The 19755-nt window shown below is 56.7% G+C and overlaps 1 protein-coding gene across 2 annotated transcripts in view; it reads right to left on the reverse strand.

Moving 5' to 3' along the window:
• The window catches only part of LOC102456764 (alpha-2-macroglobulin-like protein 1), a 70849-nt gene that overhangs the window by 15070 nt on the left and 36024 nt on the right, over positions 1 to 19755 (reverse strand). For both annotated transcript variants that reach the window (XM_089773963.1, XM_089773962.1), the window contains exons 13-20: positions 17493 to 17556; positions 17240 to 17385; positions 16767 to 16916; positions 9188 to 9388; positions 5119 to 5203; positions 4563 to 4683; positions 3689 to 3914; positions 3309 to 3435 (exon numbers count right to left, since the gene is read on the reverse strand). In XM_089773963.1, coding sequence (XP_089630089.1) covers positions 3309 to 3435; positions 3689 to 3914; positions 4563 to 4683; positions 5119 to 5203; positions 9188 to 9388; positions 16767 to 16916; positions 17240 to 17385; positions 17493 to 17556 — 1120 coding nt within the window. The remainder of the gene's footprint in view (positions 1 to 3308; positions 3436 to 3688; positions 3915 to 4562; positions 4684 to 5118; positions 5204 to 9187; positions 9389 to 16766; positions 16917 to 17239; positions 17386 to 17492; positions 17557 to 19755) is intronic.

Raw genomic sequence — 19755 nt, forward strand, 5'->3', positions numbered from 1 at the left:
CAGGTGGGGGGTCCTAGCACCCAATCCCACCTACCCCGAACAAGTTCTGTCCGGTTCCAAGAAACCAGCCACAGATCCCTGGTCAATTTACCCTCTGGATCTTACCCACAAATCACGCTGGGCCAATCCTTTAGAATCTAAAACTAAAGGTTTATTATCACAAGAAAGAAAGGCCTGAGAGTCAGGTTGTTAAAGAATAGTACGTTACATGCACCGAATCTCCCAGTCCTCGATGCAGGCTCTAGCAGAGATGTTACAGCTGCTGGTTTAAAAGTTCTTGTTGCACATCCTAGAATCAGGATGGGTTCACAGGTCTTCCGGGCTCTTCGATCCCTGCAGTGCTGCCGCTGGGATGAAGTGCTGAGCTGAGAACAAAATGGCATCGACCACATGGCCTCTTTATACTCCTTCCTGGCCTCTTCTGGTATGCAGCAGGTCACCTGGTCCTCAGCCTCTCTCTGCTGGCTGCTCTTGGGTCTCCGCCCTCATGCTTTAGGTGTGTCTTTGGCCCATCGAGAGCCATTGTCCCACAGGGCCTCGCTAATTAGCATGTCCACAGGCCCAGGCTCTGCCCAATGCTCAACCACATGCAGAGAAGTATTCAGTATCCACACAGACTACAGATTCCTAACCACACACAGACATTATACAACCACATAAATAGCTTACATAGGCTTATCAGATAATAAGCTTGTATTCAGCACCCCACATGGCTCCCTTTTATACCATTGTTGGGGCCAGCACCCCCACCTAGGGGTGCAGCCATGATCTGGCTGCTTCCCTCCAATTCGGTAATGTGACAGGCTGGAAGGGGTTTCTCATTTCACGAGGAGTAACGGTAGTTCGAACTAGGAAGCCTAGTTCGAACTACCTAGTTCGTGCCTCGTGTAGCCGCGCTGCACGGGGTTCGAACCAGCGGGGTTTTAAAAATGGCGGCGCCCCGCTTATGCAAATGAAGCCCGGGAAATTCAAATCCCGGGCTTCATTTGCAAGTGCAGTATGCCTACATTACCCCGCTAGTTCGAACTGGCGGGGTAGTGTAGACATACCCCCTATTATGATCATCTAGTCTGACTCCCTGCACAGTGCAGGCCACAGAATCTCACCCACCCCTCTTAGAATAATGCTGTGGATTGGCTCTCTTTGATGATGGACTGGAGATGGGGTCTCTTGTTTTCAGGAAGATCCTGTAAGAGATCTTGTAATCTGGAATAACTGGCATGACCATAGTTAGGCAGAAGGGCCATTGAATTTGATATCCTGCACTGGAGGCTGGCGGAGGAGTACACTTTCCGGCCAAAGAGATCTAAGCCTTTGTGCTCTTTCTCTTGAGGTGTAGATTTGTATTGGGAATGTTTTGATTTGTGATGAACCAAGCCCACAACCAATGAGTTTGGGTGTGGATGTGAGAATAGAAAATCCATCCCTTTGGCTGGGACAAATATTTTCTGCCCACTCTGTGGTTGGTGGGGGGAGTAGAAGCCAGCGTCTGCCAGAGCACATCCGATGGTTCCACGATAGACTCATTAATGAGCAATGCTACCTTTGATGATGAAGCCGGGTGGAGTATTTTGAGTAATTTATATGGTTTGTCCTGCACTGAGCCATTTGAATAATTCTTGAAATTGTTTTAGGTCGTCTGCAGGTGGAGAGGGTGAAACTTGGAAAACTGCCTCCTCTGGAACAGGGGAAGATGGCGGGACCTGTGAGGAGCTCTCGGAATTGGACTGAGGAAAGTGCTGGGTCTGCCTGGGTTGTTACTGAGGGATGGGCACTAGAAGGTGATGAATGAGCCGTGGTGGCTGGAGACCCTGTAGCTGTAAGCGCTGGTGTAGAGGCTGGTGGACCTTGGGACCGGTGGTGATGGGAGCAGCGGGGGCGATGTTGGTGCCATGGCTCCCAGAGAGGCCACTGAGGTTGAAGCTGTTGCGGTGGATACGCCCATGGGTGGTTAAGCCATGGAACGTGCGGGGGCGGTTGAAAAGGATGGTGTCAGGTGGAGCGCCATGAAGTTACTGATCCCACTGGGGATGAGACAAAAAACGACTCCCCTGCCTACTGCCATGTTTAGCTCATGGTGACGCTGGTGTGGGAGAGTGGGGAAAACTTCTTCACTCTGTCTGTACGGGCTAGATTGAGGTAGCGCTGGGGAGCGTGGTGACGGTGGCTCCCTGCACCGATGGAGAGGGTGTACCCGACTGGGGCTTTTTGTAAGTGCTGCGTCTTTTTAGCCACTTTCTTATGCTCCGGTGCCATTGCTGGTTTAGCTCCGTCTGCCAGGAACTGGCTCGTTCATTGCTGGGGCGCCTGTGGGTGCCGGCGGTGGCGTATCCTGCCAGTGCCAGCTAGTTAGCTGCATCGGAGGGGCTAAGCCTTTCTGTTCTGGCAGCTCTGTTAGCTGAGGTCTGTCTTCTCAGCACCGGGGAACGGGCAGCACAGGACGTGGGGGCAGCGATTGTGCCGCAGAAGCCTGCAGCACTCGAGAGCCTCTGTGGGCGATGAACTTGCCCTTGCACAGGGCGCTGAGTGTGCCCGAGTGTCTGGGGACTTATCCCTGAGAGGCTGGAGGGATTCCTCCCAGAGGAGGTTCTTCAGCCTCATTCCGCACCGATTCCCCGCTCTGGGGGCACTTTTACGTATGTGGCTTTTGCCCAGGTATTTAACACAGGACACGTGTCCGTCAGAAACCGGCCTTGAGTCCCGACATGAATCACATTTCTTGAAGCCAGGAGAGCCTGGCATGTAGAGCGAACGTGAGGAATTGGAGCTTGGAGAGAAATGGAGTGGAGAAGGGGAAAACTGGGGAAGCGTTTTTGTTGTCGTCGGTGGTGGGTCTTTTAAAGAACTACGTGAACCTGCTCTTACACTGACTAAAACTATTGGCCGCTGGTAAAGTAACTACACTGCTTTTCAATTTCCTGTCAGACAGGAGAGCACTGCTGTGACTCCGTCTTCTGCTGAGGACAGTAGAAAAAGAACTGAGGGAGGATCACGCCGCATGCCTATCTACAGGCATAACCAGTGTGAGACGGACTGTGCAGGCGCAGTGCAGGAAGGCCCTGCTAGGCTCAATCTCCGACCAGCAGTGCGAGGACGCACGGAGACCCGAGTAGAGCACCCACAGGGACGCTGTTCGAAGGAGAACTGCTGCTGTGTCTGTGGGTGCGGAAATCTCACGAACCGCTGCTCCCACAGAAACGGAGACGTTACTGCTGCAGTGAGTCCGGCATCCCTTCCCTTCCCTTCCTTTCCCCCCCCCCCGTGCTTTCCCCACCCCTCCCCCACCACAGAGCCCCAGCGCCCCTTACCCAGGCTGCTCGCCGTCACCTCCCACTGGAAAGTTTTCCCTTCATCTGCACAGAGGCAGCTGGTGTAGGCGCCGTCCTCACCCGCCTGCACCTGGAACTGCGCCGACTCCGCCAGCGTCACCCGCACCTGTGGGCCCAACACGAGAGCCCCTTAGGGCTGCAGGACCACGCTCACACGCGCCAGCTCCAGGCCAAGACGGGACGCTCTGAGGCTCTGGCCCCATTCGCCGCATTGTGCTGAGCCCAGGGGTCACTGCGGGGTGTCTGGCTCACAACCATGGGGTACTGGTGCCAGTCACTGACCTGCGCCGCTGCCCAGCCCCAAGTCCCAGGTCACCAGCCCCAGCAGCGTGGGCAGGGCAGCCCCGGGCGGCGCTCACCTTGATGCACTGCTGCAGGGAGTTGGAGACGGTGGCCTTTAGGGTGAAGGCCTCTCCCCGGACCACGGAGTACGGCAAGGCCAGCTCCACAAAGAAGGGCTTGACGACTGTGAGGGTGGCCGTGGGGGAGAGCCCAAAGCCCCCCTCCGCCGTGCAGAACATCCCGGCTTTCCACTGCGTGAGGGTGTCGGGCACCGAGAGCGGGACGTCCGTCGAGCCCCCCTCGCTGGGCACGGACAGACACACACAGAGCGTCAGACGTACCCACCCCGGGGGGAGCACCACGGGCAGAGCCAGCAGAGACGTCCCGGCCCGACCCTCCCCTGGGCTGGGGCCCTGAGTCAAGTGCTCAGAAACAGGCTGGTCCCAAGTGTGCACGAGGGGGGGAAGCGCGGTCAGCGCCCCCAGCTCGCCTGCCTCTGCCCCACCCCAGCTACCGCTGGATCCTGCCCTGCCCTGGGGCTCCTGGGCTGGACTCAGTGTCCCATGGGAGGGGGATTCCCCCGTTCTGCAGCCGGACACGACTCCCTTCCAGGGGCTATTCCTGGGAACCTCAATTCCCCCTTCTGGGATCCCCGCCCTCCCACTGGTCCCCCATGTGCAGAGCAGGGGGAGGGGTTGGTGTGAACCCCACTCTGCTGGTGAGACGCAGGGCCCCGGGGCTCCCCAGGCTCCCAGCCCCCTGCCTCGCTCTCCCTTGGCGCTGGGCTGTTGTTGCCACCGCTGTGCTGGGTTCCTCTTCGCTGGCAACAGGCACCGGAACCAGCCCCACGTGGGCAGCCCCCCCGCCAGGGCGCTGCATCCGGGAGCGGCTGCTTCCCAGGGTCTGGCCCGGAGGCCTGGCAGGGACGGTGTGTGACAGCCCCTCACTCACCCCACAGCCACCAGGTCCCACAGCCACGTCTCTGGGAAGTACGCACGCGGCGCCGGCTCCGGCTGAGCGACGATCTGTGAGGTCCATTTTCTGCTGTAGGAACATACTTCCCAATGGAAGTCTAGCAAAGATCCAAAAGGGGGTGAGTGGATCCCACGCTGCTTTGGGGGTCACGTGGCTCACGTGTCTGCACCTGCAAAGTCTCGATACTTGGGGCCATTCTGGGGATGGACGTGGCCACCGGCTCTGCCCACACAGGGTTAGTGGGACGTTGCCCTCCAGAGCCCGCCCAGGAGCCGCGAGCCAGAGGGGCCGGTCGTTAGCCACACTGAGCAGCTGGGACAGGGAGGCCTAGAGAGGCCCATTGAGGACAATGGAGAAACTCCACCCCTCCCCCGTCCATGGAGAACAATGGATCTGCCAAGGGCACTGTCAGAACCAGGATCGGAACCCAGGTCCCAGGCCCGATGCAGGAGCCCGCGGGGCCGTCTCCCCCGGGGGCCGAGAGAGTTGGGTTTTGCTAACCACGGGGGACAGAAGCTCCTGGAGCACTGACCTCGTTCATGGGCAGCAGCAATTGGCGTTTCCCGGAACTGATGCTCACAGATGCGGGTGTTGGTGAGAAGTTTCAAAGCTGCATCCTGGGTGAGAAGGAAAAAGCCTCAGGAGCCGCTAAAGCACCAGAGGCGGCGCCAGGCCCTTGTTACTGGCCAGGGCACAGGGTGACAGGGCAACGCCGGAGCAGAATTCACGGAGACTTGGCCCTTTGCTAAGGACTGGGCTCAGTACCTTATATGGGGACACTGAGGCATGGAGCCCCAGTGCACAAGGATGGGAAAGGCCCATTGGTTCACCCCCCCCCCCCTTTTCCATACAGCACTTCTCCCCAGGGGTCTGGCTTCAGCACTGCAAGTCCCCAGCGAGGGGGCTGCCACCAGGAGCCAATTGCAGCCTCACACGTGGCGCTGTTGGGCCGGTATCCCAGTGACTGTTCCGGCAGCTCACTCTGCCCATGCCAGGCTGCGTGGGCCGGAGGCTGGGACGCTCGCTCCTGGGTTCTGCTCCTCCCCTCCCCACCCACCTGCTGGGTGAGCTGGGCAGGGCCCCTCCCCTCTCTGGTCCCTCCTCCCGTTGCGGGCTCAGACTGGGAGCTCGCGGGGGCGTCTCTGACTGTCTGTTCAATGCCCCCACATGACCTGAGCACAGACTGGCGCTGCCCAGCGGGGCCCTGCCCTTCCAGACTGAGGGGAGCCCTGGCCCTGAACCCCTGGCCGCCAGGCAGTGAAGGATTCAGGCAGGGGCCACCTCAGCTCTGCCCCGGGGCTGGTGCAGGCCCGGTGCCCGAGGGGGGCCCTGGGCAGGGACGTGAGGAATGACAAGGAGACGGGCCCTTGGGGGGGACACGCCCGGAGCCAAGGCAGCGCTGCGGCCGGGCGCCCTGCGGTGGCTGCGGCTGGGTGTGCCGGGGCAGGGCCTCGCCGGGCCGCCTGGCAGGGCTGCCTGTGACTAGGGACGTGAAGAAGCATTTCACTCCCTGAGTCGTCAGTAACATTGTTATCGAGGGCACGATCCGTCAGTGGGGGAGGCGCTCAGCCCCGGCTCGCACTGCGCCGGGCCCTGCTTCCCCTGCGGCTCTGCACTGGAAATGGCACCTGCCCGCCGGCTCTTCCTACATTGAAAATGCTTAACCACAGTCACAGATCTGGGGCCAGCTGCAACTGAGCTGGGCTCGCTCACGCGGGTCCAGTAGCCCTCGTCCGCCGGGTTCCCGGTGGGGATCTGGGACGGGGCAGAGCAGCCTCCATTCATGGCCAGCCCAGGCCGCCACAGACAGGGTCTGCTTTGCCCCCCACCCCACCTGCTCTGCTGCTTCTGAGAGAGGCAGGGGGCAGGAGACGGTGCTGGGGGGAACCAGCTTTGTCAGCTCCTCTCAGCACCAGCTCCTGCTTCCCCCTCCTTGCTGCCTGTCATCCAGAGACAGCAGGCGGGGGGATGGGAGTAGCCGACTCGACCACAGATTGAAACTGTAACCGGGACTCTCTGGTCTGGCCACATCCGTGCTCCTTGGATGATCCAGGACCAGAGGGTCCCAGTGGAGGGCGAGCGCCTGGGGGCCCTGCAGGCTGGCAGGACAGCGGGGTTCCTGGCAGTGCTGTGGGAGCCCCATGCACAGCAGCGGGACTTCCCAGAGCACAGCAGGAGCCCCTCTCACGGCAGAGGTAGCCCGGAGCAGAGGTTGTGGGGCAGCCTGAAGCAGCAGCAGGATCCAGGCTCTGCAGCAAAATCCCTCGTCTGGGACCAGTCGGGTCCCGGGGGTGCCAGGCCAGGGCGGCCCAACCTGCACTTGCTTCCACCCCTACGTGTGACGTGAGGGGAGGGACGTGAACCGCGAGGGATCCAGGCTGCCCAGCCCCGCACTGAAGAGCCAGCTTGGCTTCCCCAGTCGGGTGCGGGTGGCTGGGCCCTTCCCCCGGCTGACGCTCGTGTCCTTGCGTCCCTCCGCACCTGCCACTCAGGGGCCTCCAGGCTGCTTGGGACCAGCAGGGAAGCACAGAGAGCACCGATGGCACCGTCTCTGTGAGCTCTGTCCCCGCACCCACTGCCACCGGAGCACTGCTGGCCGGGGGGGGGCCATTTCAGGAACCCAGCCCAGCCCCCGGGCCCCAGACTCGTGCAGGCTCAGCCGCTCTGTGGCGAAGGGGCGCGTTCAGTCGGCACGTCGGGGGGATGGAGCAGGCTCAGCCCAGAGCGATTCCTCCCCCTGTAAGGCGGCCGCACTCCAACCCTCGGCTGGGCACGTGGGTCGCGCCATTCCCAGGGTTCCCAGCCATGTGGGGCTGAAGCTCACAGGAAGGCAACGGGCACCTCCCCGACCCCAGAGCGACCTCCCGGCCAAGGGTCCAGTCTGCTCCGAGGCAGGGAGCTTCTCAGTGAAAGAGCTTCCATGTATCATGGGACGCCGAGTATTTTCCCCTCCCCCCGTCGGGGCAACTCCAGGCCGTGTTAGCCGCAACCCTCAGAAAGTTCAGCCGGAGGCGACTCCTGGCCGGGGAATTTCTGCCCCAGACGTTTGAGTCTGACAGTCACAGGAACTGAAAACTCACACAGGGCGTCCCCGCTGTAAGTCGCCCGGTGTACACCCGTTACGCACGGACGTCACTGACGCTCGTTGGAACTGATGGGTGATAAATCCTCCCATCCCCCGCTCTTAAGTCGCACCAAAAAATCCAATTTACGCAAATGGGAGTCAACCGCGGAGGGAAAAGAATCCCGCTTTAAGTAGTTTCTCTGGGTATGTCTACACTACAATGTTAATTCAAACTAAGCTAATTCAAACTAAGCTAATTCGAACTAACGGATCCAGACTAAAAAACTAGTTCGAAATAGCGTTTTGCTAATTCGAACTAGCATGTCCACATTAAGTGGACCCTGAACCGGGTTTAAGGATGGCTGGAAGCAGTGCCGGCAGGGCATCAGAGGAGATGCTGTCTCAGGCTAGCCGAGGGCTTTGCTTAAAGGGTCCCGACCCCCACCCCAGACAGACAGTTCTCAGTTCTCAAAGCAGTCCTGGCTTGGATTGCCCGGACTATCCACACTGGGCACATCACAGCACTCGGCCATCAGCCCGGCTGCACTTGCCGCAGGCTGCCATCCGGGAAGAGGGGGCATTGGGGGGGCTGCAGGAGAGCTTCCACCCCCAGAAGCCCACAGAGCCAGCCCAGTCCTCCCCATCGGGGGCTCGTATCCCATTCCTCCCTCACCTCCTTCCACTTACCCTTCCCTAGGTCCACGATGTCCGCACTAGACCAGGCAGGTGCCCACCTCTTGCGGTCCCGGGCAAGCTCCCGGGAGCTGCCAGCCTGGTCCCGGGAAGAGGGGGAGGGCTGGGGGGCATCGGGTGGCTGGCTCAATCTGTGCCAGGTGCAGGGTCTGCTGGCTGGGTGCTGGCAGGCTTGCACCTGGCATGGGCACCGTAGCCAGCCCGTGTCCCTTTAAGGAGTCTGGGGCCGGGAGGGGGGCAGACGAGTTTTCCTGGTGTTGGCCAGAGTGGCCACCAGGGAAACCTGGGAAGGGCTAGCCTCCCACTAGTTCGAATTAAGGGGCTTAATCCTCGTAAAATGAGGTTTGCCTACTTCGAACTAAGCGCTCTGCTAGTTCGATTTAAATTCGAACTAACGGAGCGCTAGTGTAGCGCCTATCAAAGTTAATTCGAACTTACGTCTGTTAGTTCGAATTAACTTTGTAGTGTAGACATACCCTCTAAGTCCAATTTTTTTTTATTGTATCTTGAACGTACAGCGCGGATGGGCTGTAACAGGAACTGCCAGGCAGCCGTAACTGGTCATGGCGCTGCCCCCGCCTGTCAGATCCCTGCACCCAGGAGCCGGGGGTAACATTCCTGCTGTGTGCATACGCAGGGGATCTGTCCTGGGGCCTGGGCTGGGTGTGAAGGGGGCGGGGGAGGTGCAGCCCAGCCCTGAGTTTGCGAGGAGCATCCCTGGGGAGTCACTAGAACAGGCCGGACTGTTTGGTGGGACGTCGCCCCAGCAGCCTGGGCACGGCAGAGCCAGTTTAGTCCTTTCAGGCTACAAAGGAGACAGAGGCAGGGCCAGGCACAACCCTACCTGAAACAGGCCGTTGGGGTCGGTCAGCGGGTCAGCCCTGCCACGAGTCCCTCTGCGCGGCCTCCGGAGAGACCAAATTGTCGCTGGCACACCGTGGAGAGTAGTAGACATAACTGTAGCCGTAGCATTGGACTGACAGTAACATGACTTATGCCCTTGATAGGAGTCTTCTTGTCGAAAATCAGGGAGCAAGTTATAGACCTAAAGACAAACACGGACAAGGGCTGCCGTGAGACCAAGGTACGAGCCTCCCCATGGCCAGCTCCTGCCCCTCCTCTCACCAACACATCACCCTGCAAATCTCCACCATCGCCCCTCTCACATCTCTAGCCTGGACTCCCCCAGCACCCAGCCCCTTCCCACTAGGGATGGCAGTGTGTAGTCGATTACATAATCAATAAGCCTGGGCTCATTGGTCAGTCCTATCGATTCCACGCACCCCCCCCTTGCTGCCTTCCAGTTCTCTGGCTCACCAGTAGCACCCAGCTCCAATACACTGAGAAGTTATTTTAAAACTCAGCTCATGATACAAAACATTCTCCGGATCCCAGAGGCTCAGCCACATTACTAGGTCACTGTGGCTGTGTCTAGACTGGCAAGTTTTTCCGCAAAATCATCTGCTTTTGTGGAAAAACTTGCCAGCTGTCTACACTGGCCGCTTGAATTTCCGCAAAAGCACTGACAATCTCATGTAAAATCATCAGTGCTTTTCCAGAAATACTATGCTGCTCCCCTTCGGGCAAAAGTCTTTTCCCGAAAAACTTTTGTGCAAAAGGGCCAGTGTAAACAGCAGAGATTTGTTTTCTTCAAAAAAAAAAAAAAGCCATTTTCGCGATCGGGGCGTTTTTGCGGAAAAGCGTCCTGCCAATCTAGACGCGCTTTCCTGAAAATGCTTTTAACGGAAAACTTTTCCGTTAAAAGCATTTCCGGAAAATCATGCCAGTGTAGACGTAGCCTTTGGGTTTGCATCTTATCCAAAATACCAGAGAGCTCAGACCTAGAGTTGATGGCAGGAGCTCTTTACATTTGTTCATGGATGCCCACGTGTTAAAATTGTAGCTGGCCAACACCGCCTGTTGATTAGCCACCTTCAATTGGAGGCAACCCCCCCCCATAGCGGGGTCTGCACCCAGAGCCTCTGAAGGAAGGCCCCCCTTCACTGAAGCGCTGGAGGCCGACCTGGAGCCCCCAACTTGTGTCTGGTCATAGGCCCCAGGAGTCTAGAATGGCCACTGAGTCCAGGCCTGCCACTGAGGAGTCATTGTAGAATCAACTCCTGTCTCCTTTCCGTACGGACCTGTGCCGAGTGCAGCACCTCCTCTTCCATCCATGGCCTTCAGGTTCCAACTCTAACAGGGATGTGGAACGTGAGGGCTCTGAAGGAGTGGTACCGTGTCACACCGGTAGCCTCTGCACAGGTATAAGGTCACCAGGGGGACTCCCCCTTATACAGAGCTCTCCCAGCACCGGTGCTGAAGGGAACCATCCCGCTGATTGACTGGTGCCACCTGTGAGGACTCCACCTTGTACAGGAGCGGTCACCAGAGTGGATGAGAGGTCGATGGTCCTGGATCTGTGACCGGTGCCAACTGGGAGGACTCTGCCTGGTGGGGCTCCCTGTAAGGTGCACGCCTGCACGAGCACACACCAAGAATTTCATTCCTGCCCACCCCCACGGCAGAGCTGCACAGCTGTGGCCCCAGCTGCTCCCAGGAGCGAGCTGCATTGTGGGTGACTGCCCACCCCAGGAACAGCTGGGCAGCCACCATGCAACTGAGGAGAGGGTGGTTGCCAGGAGAAGTGGGGTTGAAAGGAGGGGTGGGCATGAGGAAGATGGGGGTTGGAGCAAGTCGTGTGTTAGGGTACAGAGAGGTGTGAGGAGAAGTGGGGCAGAGGGTGGTGGAGGGGTGGGCACCAGAGAGGAAGAGGGCAAGGGGGTAGGGGCAGGTGCCAGAGGGACTGTGCAGGTGAAGCAGAAGGACAGACACAGAGAGGGGAATGGAGGGGAGAGTGGGCACCAGAGGGCAGAGGAGAGAGGCAGGACAGGTGGGTAGAGAGAGGTGTTAGAAGAGGGGGTGGAGAGGGGATCTTAAGGATGGCTTGGTCATTGTCTTTGGTCCATCCCCTCCAGGGTCCCTAGTGTTGGCCGCTGTCAGCAGACAGGCTACTGGGCTAGATGGACCTTTGTTCTGACCCAGGACGGCCATTCTAAGCTCAGGGTCGGGGGTCTCACTGGACCACCTTGATTTTCATGCAAACCTGCTCCTGGGTGGCCAGGCTGGCAGCTCTCCTGACCTAGACGGCCAGTTTCCTGTGCCTAGTGTGGAGGTCGTGGATGAGGTCCACGATCTCCGCACTAGACCAGGCGGGCACCCGCCTCTTGTGGCCCCAGGCAGGCTCCCAGGAGCCGCCAGCCTGGTCCCAGGAAGAGGGGGTGGGCTGGGTGGCAGCGGGTGGCTGGTTCGTGCTGTGCCAGGTGCAGGGTCTGCTGGCTGGGTGCTGGCAGGCTTGCACCTGGCACGGGCACCGTAGCCAGCCCGTGCCCCTTTAAGGGCTCCGGGGCCGGGAGGGGGCAGACGAGTTTCCCTGGTGTTGGCCAGAGTGGCCACCAGGGAAAGCTGGGGAGGGCTAGCCTCCCACTAGTTCGAATTAAGTGGCTACACAGCCCTTAATTCGAACTAGTTAATTCGAACTAGGCGTTAGTCCTCATGGAATGAGGTTTACCTAGTTCGAACTAAGCACACTGCTAGTTCGAATTAAGTTCAAACTAGCGGTTTGCATGTGTAGCTCCTATCAAAGTTAATTCGAACTAACGTCTGTTAGTTCGAATTAACTTTGTAGTGTAAACATACCCAGAAGGACTCAAAATCTGATTTTCTGAAGTCCAAGGTGTGGATTTTACTACTCTTTTTTCTTCCTTTGGTCTTGTAGAAACCATTTTATGTTAAGCTAGAAGCCATCTTGTATAACAGAAACCATTTCAGGTTTTTTTGCCTTTGCACGTAGACTAGAGTGACCTTTCTATCATCCCATGTGCCAGGCCAAGACAGATGTGCTATTGGAATGTTAATTGGGCTGGTTTAGATAGGAGAGGTACTCCCTCGTACCTGTCCGCCATCTTGTTGACAAGGCTTTATTTTTCCTAGCTTAATTGATGACTTCTGTAATTGGATGCCCTGACGTCAGGCTGTTTGGTCAAGGGTATAAAGATACTAGGATTGATTGTATTAGCCAGCTTCACTGGGCCTGGCTCTGCTGGGACCATGTTTGGCTCACTTTGCTTTTATTGGCCAATAAAACTGTCTGTTTAGCCACATCAACTGAGTGAGGCTTTTGCTTCGACAGTCTGGATCCTGAAATCTACCATCTCCTGATCACTGCTTCCCAGGTTGTCACCTACCTCTACTTCCCCTATTAGTTCCTCCCTGTTTGTGAGCAATAGGTCAAGCTGTGCACGGCCCCTGGTCAGATCCTTCAGCACTTGTGTCAAGAAGTTATCCCCAACATTCTCCAAAAACTTCCTGGATTGTCTGTGTCCTGCTATATTGGTTTCCCAATAGATGTCAGGGTGATTAAAGTCCCCCACGAGAACCAGGGCCTGCAATCTGGAAGCTTCTCTCAGTTGTCCAAAGAAAGCCTCATCTACCTCATCTACCTGATTCGGTGGCCTGTAGCAGACACCAACCACAACATCACTGCTGTCGTTTGAACCTCTAAACTTAACCTATAGACTCTCAACAGGTTTTTCTCCCTCTATATACTGGAGTTCTGAGCAATCATAGTGCTCTCCTTTTCTCCCCTGCCTGTTCTTCCTGAACAGTCTATACCCTTCCATGACAGCTCTCCAGTCATGCGAGTCATTCCACCAAGTCTCTGTTATCCCAATTAAATCATATTTCTTGGACTGGGCCAGGGCCTCTAGTTCTTCCTGTTTGTTGCCCAGGCTTCTCACATTAGTGTACAAACACCCCAGGTAACCAGTTGATCGTCCTATCTTCTCCATTCGAATCAGGGGTCCTACTTTCTTGCTTGTTCCTCTTTGCATTTCTTCCTGGTATCTGACTTTCCCACTCCCCTCAGGGCTTTGGTTACTGTCCCCCAACAAACCTAGTTTAAAGCCCTCCTCACTATGTTTGCAAGCCTGCCCATGAAGATGCTCCTTCCTCTCTTGGTTAGGTGGATCCCATCTCTTCCTAACAATTCTCGGGCCGGAACAGAGTCCCATGGTCGAAGAAACCAAAGCCCTCTCTGCGACACCACCTGCGCAACCACGCATTGACTTCCTCGATAGAAGGCAGGAGGCGGAGGAGAGCGGAGAGAGAGGGGAGGAGGCAGGAGGAGGATCCCTGCCCAGTCCTTTCCCTTCAACAGGGTCTGGAGAGTGGACGAGAACACCACTTGCGCTCCGAATTCTTGGATCCTTCTTCCCAGCGCTACCTAATCTGCAGTAACCTTCTCAAGGTCATTCTTGGCCGTATCGTTAGTTCCCACATGGAGAAGCAGGAAGGGGTAACGATCTGAAGGTTTGATCAGTTTGGTAAACTTCTCAGTCACATCCTGAATTTGAGCTCCCGGTAAGCAGCACACCTCTCGAGATTCCAGGTCCAGACGGCAGATGGATGGCTCAGTCCCTCTTAGGAGGGAGTCCCCAACCACTACCACTTGTCGTCGTCTTTTGGGGGGGTGGTCGTGGAACCCCCATCCCTAGGACTACGCATCCCATGCCTTCCAGTAGATGGTGTTCCCTTGCGGTTTCTTCCTTGTGAGGTCCCTTCCAAACCATTCAACACTGCAGAGCCTGTGGAGAGAGCCTGAAAGCGATTACTTACCTCTATAGCACTGGGAGATTCCTGTGCTGGCCTTTTTCCCCTTCTAGAAGTTACATGCTGCCAGTTCTCTTCCTTGTCCCGTACTGCCCTCTCTGGCTCTTCTGTCTGCCGTGCTTGAAGGATCAAATGCTGCCTTCTATCGAGGAAGTCTTCATCCTTTCTGATCGAGCGTAGGGTCGACACTGGGGACTCCAGTGCTCTAATTTTTTCTTCCAAAATGGCGACCAATTTGCACTTAGTGCAGATGAAATCCCTTCTTTCTTCCAGGAGGAAGACAAACATGGCACACGCTGTGCAGGTAACAACAGCAGACCTATCACCATCCATCCTTGCTGTCCTGGAGCAAGGATTTAAAAGAAGGGCAAGAGAACCTCATGCCCTTTCCTCTCCCCTTCCAAACTCCTTCTCTAGACTCCCTGTTAGCACTCACCTGTTCGCAAGCTCCTTGGTCTCTTGCTCACTGCTTTATAAAACCCTGGACTGCCTGAAAGTCCCTCCTCCTACCAAGGCTCAGCCAATCAACAGAGGCTTCTAGAATTCAAACTTTAATTAGAAGCCAACAGTTTCTATCTGCCAGTCACAGTGCACACTCCATGAAGAGAGGGGGAGGAGAAAGGGGAAGTTGGGGGGAAAAAAAAGCTTCATTCACAAACACAGGGGAAAAAACCCCAATACACACCAACCCTCACTCACAAACACAAGCTCAGCACACAGCAAGATAGCCCCAAACACTACACACTCTTCCCTTAAGAGTCCTGTATCGGTTTCTCCTTTACCTGGAGAACTCCCTCTCTAAACTCCCTGTTAGCACTCACCTGTTCACATCTGGAGTTTTGCATCCAATTCTGGGGCCCCCAATACAGAGGGAAGATGGAGAAATTGAAGAGGGTCCAGTGGAGGGCAATAAATTGATTAAGGGGCTGGAGGATATGACCTACAAGGAGAGGCTGAGGGATTTGGGCATGTTTAGTCTGCAGAAGAGCAGAGTGAGGGGGGATTTGAGAGCAGCCTTCAACTTCCTGAAGGGAGGTTCCAAAGAGGATGGAGAGAGGCTGTTCTCAGTAGTGACAGATGAAGCAGTGGGGGAGGTCTAGGTTGGACTTTACAGAAAATTATTTCCCTAGGAGGGGTGTGAAGCACTGGGATGGGTTCCCTAGGGAGGGGCTGGAATCTCCATCTCTAGAAATTTTTAAGTCTTGGCTTGACAAAGTCTTGGCTGGGATGATTGAGTTGGGGTTGGTCCTGCTTTTAGCAGGGGGCTGAACTCAATGACCTCCTGAAGGCTCTTCCAGCCGTAGGACTGTATGAGAGGATGTAGCTGCCTTCCATGGCCCTTTTGCCATGTGACTTCCACTTCCTTTGTCCCAGACACAGGCTGCCCAGCTCATGGAGCACAAGGCCTGGAAGCCTCAGAGCTCTGACACACCCCCCTCCCTTGCCTTGTAGAGGCACAAGGCTCGGCCTTCTCTTCTCTGTGGGACAATTGAATAGCTGAAGGTCCTCAATGGTCCGTGGAGCAGGCTGGCAGTGCATTGCCGGAGTGTCTGTGTGTCACCCAGAAGCACAGCACAGGTTGTGCAGACAGACAGACAGACAGACAGACAGACAGACAGACTTCTCCATGTCCACAGTACAAAGGGGATGCAATCATGCACGTGAGACTGTCCTCTTTTGCAGATTGTAAGAGTTTTGCAGATATCGTATGTGGCAGACCTGGCACAACCCCTGGCCTTTCTAGAACACAGACTTTCATAAAGGGCCCCCAAATTCCACACAGCATCACACAGGTGTCTGTCACTGCACCCCCCGACTTGCAGCCCAAGGAAATGGACACGCAGCCCCTGATGCCCTGGGAGAGCCTGGGAAGGGCAAGGAGAGATGACATCTCTCCGTGGGGCAGAGAATGGCTCTAAGGGTGTGTCTAGACTACAGGGTTTTGTTGACAAAACTGTACCTGCGACTACAGTAAGTAGACAGAAAGCAGCAGTGTTGTCAACAGCGGTAACCCTCATTTTACGAGGAATAACGCCTTTTTCCGAAAGTACACGCAAACTGCGCGTTTTCGAAAGAGAGCGTCGAGACTGTCGACAATACTGATCATAGTCTAGACGCTCTTTTTCGACAGAGGATTTGTGCAGTCTAGACGTAGCCTTTGTGCCCCTCCCCAGCATTGTCTGGGCCACAGAAAGGCCTGGTTAGGACACGTAGCTCAGCTCCGGCCCATCGAGTCCCATCTCCTGCTGCCCCAGGGGTTTGGGAGTTTCACTCGCCCTGTGCAGGGTCTGAGAGCCCCTGGATGGCAGGTACCAGCCACAGGCCGAGTGCAAATCCATATTATCAGCCCAGCAGGGGCAAATCCTGCTGCTGCAGAGGAAGCTGGAGCCTCCCACAAGGCACCTGACCCACTATCCCCTGCTGGACTTGAGGGCAGGGAATTCTCCTTCCTCTGGGGACCAGCTCTGCCCTGGAGAGCTCCGGTTACCCCGGCCATTATCTCAGCTCCGAGCTCCGTGTGCCCAGCCAGAGCCGGGTGAGGGGAATTGGGGGGGCGCTGCAAGGGCTGATGGGAGATCAGACAAGGGAAGTGGGGACCCCGCAGAGGGGGGGCCAAGTGCCATTGGAGCAGCCCTGTGACCAGGAGAGGTGGCCTCGAGGGGTGTCCCCCAGTGGCCGTGCATCGCCCCTCCTGCGAGGGGGGAGGACTCGTTGCGGGAGGGGTGGGGCGAATGGCCGAGCTGCTCTGGACTCACCGTGTCGACGCTGAGCTCGGCCTCAAGGTTCATGAGCAGCACACTGCGATCCACGGCGCGGACGGCACACAGGGACCCGGGGGCAGCCTGCACCTGCAGCTGGAGCTCCGAGCCTGGCAGGGCCCGGTCCTGCGAGAAGGCCAGCTTCACCTGGCGAGGCACAGGGCATCAAGAGGGAGGGGAGAGAGACACACCTCACCCAGGAGCAGGGGGAAACAGGCAGGGGCAGGGCCACGACCTACAGGCACCGAGTGTCAGTCTGACCTTAGGCCTCACTGGACGTGGGGGCTTTGGGAGTCGGTGCTAGGGGTGGGGTTGGGGAGTTGATGCACCCAGTAAAACGGGCAGGGGAGGGGGGCAGAAGGGACCAGGGAGGGGAGGGCCCAGGTCATCCAGTGATGCCCTGCTCAGGGCTCCAGTTACGGGGCAGGAGCGGTTCCCCCAAGCCCCTCGGCCCCGACCCCCGGGCTCACCTTGTTGGGGAGGCACTTGGCCACGCGCAGCAGGGCGCTGTCGGCAGCCATCTCTCCGTCGGGCAGCACCGTGTAACCCAGCACCTTGGCAGCCGGCGCCAGCTCAGCGCCGACGGGCAGCTCCATGGAGAAGGAGCCCTTCAGTCCTAGGGGCAGTGGGGGGTAGTCAGGCCCAGCCAGCAGAGCCCCTCCCCCTGCCCGGTCCCTGCCCAGGGGCTCCATCCCCAATGCACACCCGTCCCCCACCACTTACCAGCCCCCTCGCTGAGCTCCAGCCCCTTGTGGAGGATCCTGGTGATGGCTCCCTTGGCCACGACCTGCGGAGGAGGAGACGGGAGTCACTGAGCTGAGGCTGAACAGGGGCTGGCGAACGCCCCGACGTGGGGATGCTGCACAGGCCGGAGCAGCCTCCCTCTCCACTCCCCCCCGGACTGAGCCAACGGAAGGGGGTACAAGGGAGCACTCTCAGGTCTGTGTCCTTTTCCCCAGTCCCCCAGCCAGGCAGCCCCCCCTCTTTGGGAGCAGATTGGAACCTGCAGCCACAGTGGGGAAAGAGGGAAAGCCCCATTCTACTCCACACCTCATTGTCACTTAACAGGGCGGCTGGGGGCATCGCTGTGAGGGTCCAATCAGGGCAACTTGCTCAGAACCAGGCCTACGTACAGCCCAAGACTGGGGTTCTCCTCTATAAGGCACCAAACCAGCCACCCACAGAGCACTTCCACTGCCACTCTGGCCAGCAAGAATCCCCTTAGACACTCCAGATGTGCCACCACCAGCCCCACTCCTCACACAGATCAGGGGTTATAAACCCAACTCACCAACTCGAAACAGGTTCTCTCAGTCCCACCAACCACAGCCCCAGGCCAATTTGAACCTCAGATCTGACCCCAAAGAGCATGCTGCACCAGCCCTTTAGAATCTAAACTCTAAGGGGTAATTAATAAAAGAAAGAAAAGGCAGAGAGGAGGATCGTTAAGGAGAAGCCATTACACACGTCTATCCCCAAGTTCTTGATGCAGCCTTTTAGCAGATGTAACAAACTGCCGGCTTAAAAGTCTCTGGAGCACATAAGGAAGTTTCTCATCTTGTGCATTAATGACCGTTCTTTGAGGTGCGTATCCCTGCGGGTTCTCCACGGTTGGTGACAAGTCATTTCCTGAGGTGCAGAGTCTTTTGAGTACTTATGGGTAGGGCTGTGATTGCGCTGAAGGCACCTTTTGCTATTCACACCTCAGCACCTCGCACGCACAGCCCGACCCCTCCTTCAGTACCTTGCCCAAGAAAGCCAGGCTCCAAGTAGAGGGGCGGAAGAGAGGGTTGTGGAGCACAGTTGTTACTTAACGGGGTGAGTAATTTCCTTTTCCTCTTGGGGTGATGTCCCCGGGGGTGCCCCACTGCTGGTGACTACACAGAAGTACTTGCTACAGAAGGTGGGACTCGGAGTCTCTGCTTGGTGGCAAAGCCAGCACCACTGTAGCCACGGCTGTATCAGCTGACAATTGAGGCCTGATGGCATAATGCCTGGCGAGGGTGTGGTCAGAGGACCATGTAGCTGCCCAGTAAATGTCTGTGAGTGGTACGTTGTTCAAAAAGGCCACAGAGGTTGCAGTTGTATGCAGGGAGTGTGCTCTTGGAATGGAGATGAGTGGTTCACTCCAGAGGGAGTAACAACTCACTTGACAGGAAGAGATCCACTTGGAGATGTGCTGGGTTGAAATCCGCGTACCCTTGAGTCATTCAGCCCAAGGAGATAAAGAGGCACGGAGATTTAGGAAAGTCACGAGTCCTGTCTATATAGAAAGCTAATGCTCACCATATGTCTAAGGAGTACAACATTGCTTCTTGAAAAGACACACGGGCTGTGTCTACACTGGGCCACTTATTCCAGAAAATCAGCCACTTTTCCGGAATAAGCTGCGAGCTGTCTACACTGGCCCTTGAATTTCCGGAAAAGCAACGATGCTCTACTGCACAAAATCAGCCGCTATTCTGGAAAAACTATTCTGCTCCCGCTCGGGCATAAGTCCTTATTCCGGAACACTGTTCCAGAAAAGGGCCAGTGTAGACAGCCCAGTAGTCTTTTCCGGAAAAAAGCCCTGATCATGAAAATGGCGATCAGGGCTCTTTTCCGGAAAAGCGCGTCTACATTGGCCACAGACGCTTTTCCGGAAAAAGGGCTTTTCCAGAAAAGCAGCCTGCCAATGTAGACGCTCCTTTTCCAAAAAAACTGAAAATGGAATAGTATTCCGTTTTAAGCATTTCCGGAAATTCATGCCAGAGTAGACACAGCCATGAGGTTTTGGATGAAAGATGGGCAACACTATGGGCTCATGGATGTGGAATGAGGAACTAATCTTTGCTAGAAATGCAGGATGTGGACATAAGGGAACCCTGTCTTTTGAGAAGACTGTGTAGGGTGGTTCAGCCATTAGGGCACCTGTCTTGCTGACCCTCCTCACCAGGGTGATAGCAACAAGGAATAACACTTTCATGATAAGGGAGGACAGAGGGCA

This window comes from Pelodiscus sinensis, chromosome 29, assembly GCF_052426305.1.
Source record: "Pelodiscus sinensis isolate ZL-2025 chromosome 29, ASM5242630v1, whole genome shotgun sequence".
In the NCBI taxonomy this organism is placed as follows: Eukaryota; Metazoa; Chordata; order Testudines; family Trionychidae; genus Pelodiscus; species Pelodiscus sinensis.